At 37.3% G+C, this 8,968-nt stretch overlaps 1 protein-coding gene across 1 annotated transcript in view; it reads left to right on the top strand.

The window, feature by feature from the left end:
* The first annotated feature begins 1,691 nt into the window (after positions 1-1,691).
* LOC135223519 (sex peptide receptor-related protein 2-like) overlaps positions 1,692-8,968 on the top strand; it is a 7,326-nt gene continuing 49 nt past the window's right edge. The window contains exons 1-3 of the mRNA XM_064261978.1: positions 1,692-1,764; positions 4,853-5,036; positions 7,789-8,968. The exon at positions 7,789-8,968 is cut by the window's right edge and continues 49 nt beyond it. Coding sequence (XP_064118048.1) covers positions 4,861-5,036; positions 7,789-8,743 — 1,131 coding nt within the window. The 5' untranslated portion in view covers positions 1,692-1,764; positions 4,853-4,860 and the 3' untranslated portion in view covers positions 8,744-8,968. The remainder of the gene's footprint in view (positions 1,765-4,852; positions 5,037-7,788) is intronic.

Below are 8,968 nucleotides of genomic sequence, written 5' to 3'. Positions count from 1 at the left end.
AGATGAGAACCGGGAAAACCTGGGAAATAAATCTGGCGAAGTTTTTCTCCGAGACAAAAGCAAACTGGATGTTGGGTGTAAAGAGCGAAAATTCCATCTTGTCCAACATGCTGCAATACAGTCGTCGTTTATGGAGCTTTGTTTCGCATTTCCATTGTTTCAACGATCTTATTGAAATAAGGATTACCTTCGCTTAAGGTGAAATGATGCAACTTAATCATTAAGTGCACAAATTTCCTTTTCCAAAGCGAATGGGGGATGTCACATTACTTTGGCCTTCCTTCGCTGTGACAGTCGGCCGGGTGAGGGATTCACATGAAGTTTACCTTACGCCATCTAGGTTCTTCTCTAGAGGTGGCTTACGTGTATGGTAAGGTATTGTAATAAGGAATGAGAAGCCTCATGTGGACCTCTGATTCCGGCCTGTGCAACAGGCATTGTTGTGAATTAGCGCAGGTTAATGAAATTATATTAAACTGTTATCAAGTAACTCCCACCTATTAATATTATTATTATTATTATTATTATTATTATTATTATTATTATTATTATTATTATTATTATTATTATTATTATTATTAACTTATGTCATAGTTGAGGTTCATGTGTTATTTTGTATTTACTAGACTGCTTACATTTATTTTCCTTTAAAAAAGTACTCAGAATGTTTTTTTTTTTCTGTACATATTTTCTATGAAAACTTGCTTCGTAAGTTGGTGTTCCTTTATGTGAGCAATGAGAATATTAATAAACTTTCTCTTAATTGCCATCCGACATCACTCTCATAAATATTTGTCATCGGAAACAAAAATTAAAAGGACTTTCTTCCTCTTGGCTTATAAGAAATGGTATGCTTTCTATTTTATCACAAGCTTCACAGCTTCACGTTATTCTCACTTCTTAGTCATTATAATCAGACGTGCTCATGATTTCCGTTAAAACATCTTTCCAAGTGAAACCGTAGTCTACACGTATGGTGACTTTATATAGTAAATGAAACTGTTCCCCATTGGACAAGTGGGTTAGGTACTAGCTTATCAATCTGGTCGCCCGATTTCGCTCCCCACTGCCGACAATGCTGAATCAGAGAAATTTATTTCTGGTGATTAGAAATTCATTTCTCGATATATATAATGTGGTTCGGATCCCACAATAAGCTTTAGGTCCTGTTGCTAAGTAACCAATTGGTTCCTAGCCACGTAAATAAAAACCTAATCATTCGAGCCAGCCCTAGGAGAGCTGTTAATCAGCTCAGTGGTCTGGTTAAACCAAGATATACTTGACGTCTAGTAAATGAAACCCAAATTAATTATTCACTTTAATATTGACGTGTTTATTGGATATTTGACATACCTCGGGAGTCAATAGAATAAAGAGCCCTAGATTTTAGAACTTAAGGCTATATTTGCACCAAACGAATCGAATCAATTCATGAAGAATCGACACGATTCATGATTCGTCTTGATTCGCCGCACTCATTTCAATGTAACCGTTTTCACCGAGCGAATCGAGTCTTCATGAACTGAATCGATTCGATTCGCTGGGTGTACGCAGTCTTGTAGTAGCCCGTTTATGTATATGTATACCATGAAGATGAATTACGTGTCCGTTTTGGGTTTAGTTCGGGGAATTCTCCTATACCGAGGTTTAGCCGGGACGAAGATAACGTAATATCCGGTTGTTTGTGGGCAGACATTCCACCGTCATTATGTGTCTGCGCATGCCCCACATTTCTCGGGGACATCGCTGAGCTAGGTTGGTGAGGTAAGGAAGGTGTCACGATTTTTTCACCCCTAGCGATTAGAATTTGCTTTGAAATCGAATTGCTGTTTTTATTTGTATCCTTCTCTCTCTCTCTCTCTCTCTCTCTTATTACCTTCGGTTGTTTATTCATCTCCACCGAGGCTTTGGAGACGGCATATAAAGTGAAAGCCCTCTAAAATGATTCCCATAGTGATGAAAAAAAAAAAATCGGATCTCGTACTTGGAGAGATTAATGATTGTAAATGTGCTCCCGAGTGTTAAGCCAAGCCCTGAAGTACTTCAAGTCATTCAGCGCTGAAGACAGTGAAAAGCGGTGGTCCGAGTGGTTAAAAATAGAAGAAACGAAATGTAAGGATCTCAAGGTGGATCTGGGAGAAAACTCCACAGTTGTACTGAGAAGTAATAGCTGGAAAGAATGGACGGCAAGAAGAAGAAAGAAAAGAGAGAATAGGGGTAAATAAGAAAGCAGCTAAAAAGTGGTGTAGTTAGGACCCGAGGAGGGGGACGTTGGAAATAGTTCAACAATACCGTTCAACGCAAGAGGTGCGCTGACAGCTTTATCCCTTAACTGAACTCCAAATTATCCTCCTTCACCTTCTTCCTTTTATTCGTGTATATATATATATATATATATATATATATATATATATATATATATATATATATATTACTGGCCTTGGTTAGTAAAAGCTACTGATGGTTCCTCAAATTGGACCCTTCATCCTCTTCCTTTTATCTATATATATGTATATTAATAATTAATATTATATTATATAATACATATAGTAATATATATATATATATATATATATTATAATATATATAATATATATATAATATTAACAGGCCTTGGTTAGTAAAAGTTACTGATGGTTCCTCAAATTGGACCCCGTTCTTTGAAATAAAGAAATAAGTAAGAAATTTGGATGGGACGAATTAGTCAGTACCATTCTCAGCTCGACCTGCTCTGGATTTCGACCAACGTTATATACGAATACAAAGTGCATATCAGTCATTTTAGTAGAGTAACTTCTTTTTCTGGAAATGTTACTGCCATTTTGAGTGCAATAGCTTTTAAATAGAAAAAACATTCGTGTCATTTTAATGCGATATTTTATACAATGCGGAAAATAAGTATTCTTGGAAAGCCTCCTACGCTAAAGGACTGACATACTTTCTCTTCCTCTTCTTCTTCTTCCATGACTCAACAATGCCTACAGCTCACCTAAAGTACGAACGCTCTTCCATTCATCGTTCTAATAAAGTCAGCAGTTATCAAAGCTAGTTTAAGAACAAAGGCAGCAGTTTTTGAGCAAAAAATTATCGCTCTCAACGCTGTAATAGGCACGCTTCTAGCACTACAGAAACTCGACTTATTTAATTAAATTAGCATGAGACAAGGAATTCTAACCCGAGCTTTTTTTTCTTTCTTTATCGGAGAACATGCAAAATATGACTAAATGCCACTTGCTTTTTGTAGAAAATTCTTTAAACGGTTAAACAATTTGCCAGGTTTGGTGACATTATTCATTTAAATAACCTAATATTCCTCCTATTCTCTCTCTGTCTCTCTCCCTTCGCGCACAAGTACTGGTTTATCAATAAACTACGTCCAGTAGGTGAAGCAATTTAGAGTCGTTCTAAGATCGTTGTAAGTGACCGCAAACCTATCTACCTGATATATATATATATATATATATATATATATATATATATATATATATATATATATATATATATTATATATATATATCTGTTTATCCTGCTAAGCTTTTTTACAACTTACCCGAAAAATAAGACAAGACTTCTTTTCTCATTACCTTTTAGTTCACGTGTGCGAAAATGGAAAAAGTTATCGTTAAAAAAATAGATAAAATAATACATCTTTCCATTGCAAGTTATTGTTGTTTATGTTTTATAAACATGAACTCAATGAAAATAACGCAAACATGAGCACTTCTGAAATACTATGTATATCCAGGGAAAGCTCACGTGACATTTCCGAAGATGAGAAGAGTCAAATTTCCACCTGAAATCTTCTCAGACCAAAATGTAAACATCCTATGAGATGACTGAACGGAAAGGACACTTCCGGTGTCTCGTGTTTCTCATCGTTTCTTCTTGGTACTTGAGGCTTAATCCACCAACAAATTGGAGGATCGTAATCGATTCTTATTAACATATTCCTCAAGAAGTATTCAAAAAAAAAGTAATTTAAGGATGCCATACCTATCTTCCAAAAAGTAAAGTACTTCAGTAATCTTGTTAGACGAAGGTCAAGGCGTGGGAGCTGACCAAGGGAATACCAGACCGCACGTTCACGTATATACACGAACGTACGCTCACACACACAATACACACACACACACACACACACACACACACACACACACACACATACACACATATATATATATATATATATATATTATATTATATATATATATATATATATATTACACCTCCATCATGGATTGTCCCTTGATCCTCTTTCCTTGTCTCTTTTGTTTAAAGAACATGCCCGGCCAGGTTAACAAACAGTAACCCCATCCCCCTTTACGTTTTTGTATATAAAGGTCTGTCAACTTCTATTATATTCAGTGTGAACTTGAAAATGTAGAATAAAGTACGAAAGTACTTGTTCCAAGTCCCCAGTTTTCACTCACCTTCCTACCATGGATTTAAGGATGTGTAAGTATTTAAAATTAGTAAATATTATTTATATTATTAAGTAATATATATTATTATTATAATAAAATAATTTATAAATTAATATGTTATTTTATTATTATATTATAGTATAGCGTGTGTGTGTCTTTGTGTGCATGAGGATGTTGCTTTGTAAATGAACATATTTTAAAGAAACCAAATAAACAAATGGAGAACAATATAATCCCTAGCCTACAAAAAAAAAAAAAAAACACAATTATTTAAATTTGCATAATTTGGTTGAGATAACCTAATACTTACAGAAAAGACAACTTTCTCATCGATCAATGCGACACATTATCTGCAATATTAAGTCATTTCATTAACTCCACCTAATGAACCCATCTTATTGCACATGTTTAATTTTCTTTCTTTCCAGGAATCAAAATGTCCGATAACAACACAATCGTCTGCGTCACTGAAGAGAGGAACGAGGATTTGGACGACCTGTACTGGGTGACATTCCAAGTCGTGTTCCCATTCCTGATCGCTCTTGGAATCATCTGCAATGCCATCAACCTCGTCGTCCTTACAAGACGTCGCATGATGAGCAAGATATATAGGTACAGAAATATATTTTGTGCAAATATATGTAAATAAATATAATAATATATATATACATATATATATATATATATATATATATACATATATATAATAATTAATGTATACACATGTACATCTATCTGTCTATTTATAAATGTACGTATGTTTGTGTGTATGTTTCAACGTTTGTAAACGTTGGCTCTTTGAAACTTTGATACCACCTGAGAAAACCTATGAGAAAAGATGCTTTGGAAAGGCCTGGCTGTCTTACCTAACTTTGAATATCTTTTATTCTTATGCAGGGTTTCCTTTCAGCTATCTGTAATGACGATGGGGAAGTTTATATGATAAAGAGACATGAAGTTCCATATAATTTCTTATCATTCCATACAGTTTATTTGGGTGATATATTTTAGCTACTGAATATTCGAGTGAAAGGCTTATCAGGGCACGTGCTACGGAAACGCGTGTTATTACACAAGGAGGGTCTTTCTTCAGACAATGGTGCAACAATGGGATATCCTCCCTGAGCTCTGTTTCCTGAGAGTGACTCGGTTTTAGTCGAGCAAGAGTTCTTTGTAGCCATCCGTACACAACAGCATCAGGAATAATCAGGAACTTCAGGGTCCTTCCTATCTTTGCTTTCCGTGAAAAGTTCCGATTCTTTATATATATATTACGGAGTTCAGGAAGAAAAAACGCCCTGGATTTCCTTGCCATGATCTCATAAAAGGGTAGGACGTCCGTCAGTGAACAATGCAGGAAACCACCACGATTCATTTTAACCACAATTCCTTTTATCAACCACAGATGTACTACATCAGTATGACCTTATCATGCCATGCAGCGTGCGGACGAGCCTTTCAGACAAATTAGAAATTATACTTCCGATGAATAATTACTTCCTATCCGGTTATAAGAATTCTCTTTGTAAAATGTTTTGTAAACAGTCAATCATGATGACGCCACCAAAAATCTATCAATGTTTAAAAAGAATCAATCCCTTTGGATTGTAGAGATACTGATGGAAATCACCGTTGTTTCCCGCCACTCGAAGGGTTCCCCCGACTTCTGCAGGAGGGTGCGGAGGCCTTAAGGTCCCTCAGTCAAACCAAGTTTCTCGATTATAAGCACAGCAAGTGGCCTATTCTGTACAAGTGTCCTCCAGATTTCCTTGGTGGACCATAGACCAGGGCTCCCTCCTGAATCCCCGGACTGCCTCTATCAAATTCGATTTTTTGTAAAAGTGTAGTTCCTCTGGATAACTGGCTTTCATTTCGCCCACAGTTCCTATAGTAGATTGACATCAGCCGTGCATTTGATGTCTAGGCCAGTCCCTTACGATGCTCCTGATTGGCTGTTGATAAGCCAATGACAGGGCTGGAAACTGTCTCTCGAGAAAGTTCACATGGGTAGGCTCTATCTTCCACGTCTCCTGAGGGATACGTCTTTCAAAAGCATCCCTCAGGAGAGGTGGAATATAGATCCTACCCCTGTGAACTCTCGAGAGAGACTGAGAGTTTCCAGCCCTGTCATTGGCTCATCAACAGCCAATCAGGAGCGTCGTAAAGGACGGGCCTAGGCATCAAATGCACGGTTGATGTGAATCTACTGTAGGAAGACATGGAACAGGCGAAATAGATCCAGTGTGTTTTATTGCAAAAATAAATGAAAGAAAAGCCTTTAGTATAGGCACCACTTTGGGGATTCCGGAGGAAGCCCAGGGTCCCCAGTTTGGTAGAGGAGACATCTGGCGTTTCCCATGGGAGCAGCTGGCTAATGTTTTACGGAATGCTTAGATAGGAGTCCCAGTGACTTGGTTTTGACAACTGGGGAAATCTGAAGGTTTCGGATAGTGTCGCAATATGGGAATCTGAAAATGTTAACGGTATTTACTTATCTGTAATGTCGTCATTAATAACGAAATATTTTTCCTTATAGAAATAAAAGAAACATTAACCACAAATAATTCAGGATAGGGTATCATAACTGTAAATACAAATATTAAAACGTTTTCAGGATCTTATGTTAATTCATAAATGTACCTCGAAGAACTTCTTCTCTGGTCACACTCTACAACGTCAAACACCGATATTTCTGCTTATTTCTTCACTGAGGAATTTCTAGTCGCTGGAACATACATAATGGTCTTTTCAGATTGATAGACAATAGAAACACGCATCTTTTCTTGGGCTCTGAATGAGATGTAGTGCAAAGCCACAAGAAAATTAATTTAGCACTAACAACATTCCTATTATCATCTATATTTCAAATGGTAAAATTAGTAACAAGATAACAGCCTTTTTGTTATTTGGTTCATGGGTAAATAAAGAACACTGTGTAATGGTGACTTAAAAATAAACCGTAACTCCTTTTCCATCTTTATGATATCTTCGCCTCTCGTTACCCTTTCGTAGGCCACATGGGAAATATATATCGTTTTTAATTAACCCTTATCCTAAAACACGACATTAATATTCTGAAACGTTATATGCAGGTATCACATTCTTTCCCGTTGCAAATATGATCATGTATTCCACTCTTACTTCTTTGACGAATTTCCATTAAATGAGATCATTTGTTCTGTGTGTGTGCGTGTGTGTGTGTGTGTGTGTGTGTGTGTGTGTGTGTGTGTGTGTGTGTGTGTAGATAGGTTGTTTGCTATGCACGTAACAAAAAAGTAAAACTTTAGTGCAAGATTTTACACAATATTTTCGTCCACACGCCGTTCTTTTTATATTTCCTAATGTTTTTATTTTCTTATTTCAGATGGTTACGTGTAACGACTGTGTCTGACATGTTCCTATGTTTTTTGCTAATTCCCGTGTGCCTCGCCAACTGCGGCCATTTCCCAATCAAGTCCTACACTATTGCGATGTACTACTCAAAGTTCGCCTGGTCCATCAGCTCATCGTTCCAGGTGTTCAGTTTCTACCTCATGGTCTGGTTCGCCTACAGTCGATACGTGGCCGTTTGCTGCCACGAAGACCTTCCGAGGAGTATGCAGTGTAAAGTGTTCCGTAAAAGAGTGATGTTTACTTTTTTGTTCGTGTTTACGCTTCAGATACCGACGATGTTTTTCGGCGAAGTCTGTCAAACGCAAAACGGGGAATGGCTCTCCAAAGACGGCTACAGGAACGTTGGGGATCCTCTATATGAAGTTTATTCCTGGTTCAGGGAAGTGTGCAACCGAATCATTCCTCCGGTCCTCCTCACAGCTTGCAACATCAAAATACTGCTGAAGCTGAGGAATGCACGCAGCATAACCGAGTGTTTTGCTCAAGGGATCTCCCGCTCCAGGCGCAACAAGGAGAGGAGGCTGGTTCTGTTGCTGTTTTGGGCATCGGCCGTGTTTTACATCTATCAGACGCCCGTGACTATTTACCTCCTGCTCCTGGCTAAAGAATGGGAATCGGATGAAGAGCAAAGGAAAATCTTTAATTTCGGAATCGCGAGTAACATCATCCAAATGATTGGGAACATCTCCAACTTCACCCTCTATTTCTTGGTCAACAGTCACTTCCGGGCCACTTTTCGGCACGTGTTCTTCCGCGATGCTGCTGATGACGTAGACGACTCCGACAAAACAGCCCCGAGCGAGAGTCAGTCTAAGATTCAAACGAACATAATTCGAATATTCCAGCGTAAAAATAATATAGTTGACAGTTTATCTGTTTCTGAAATTAAGGCTAATCGTGTCCCTAAAGGTAATGACCTGGCCTGAAAAATGTAGCATAATTATATGTATGTATTATATATGTGTGTGGGTGTGGCTATTGTATATATATATCACTTAGCAGAAAAGCGAATTAGGCACACATAGGTTTAACCACTTTCAGTACCAAAAAAGTTTAGATTAAGTGAAACATGTTATTGTTCTGTATATCATCGAGAAATTCCAGGAAAATGTAATATATTTCACACTATTTATGGCTCTTATTAAATTCAA

This window comes from Macrobrachium nipponense, chromosome 20 (assembly GCF_015104395.2).
Source record: "Macrobrachium nipponense isolate FS-2020 chromosome 20, ASM1510439v2, whole genome shotgun sequence".
Classification (NCBI taxonomy): domain Eukaryota; kingdom Metazoa; phylum Arthropoda; class Malacostraca; order Decapoda; family Palaemonidae; genus Macrobrachium; species Macrobrachium nipponense.
Note: the sequence above shows the minus strand (reverse complement) of the source record. Positions and strands in the feature narration are given on the sequence as shown.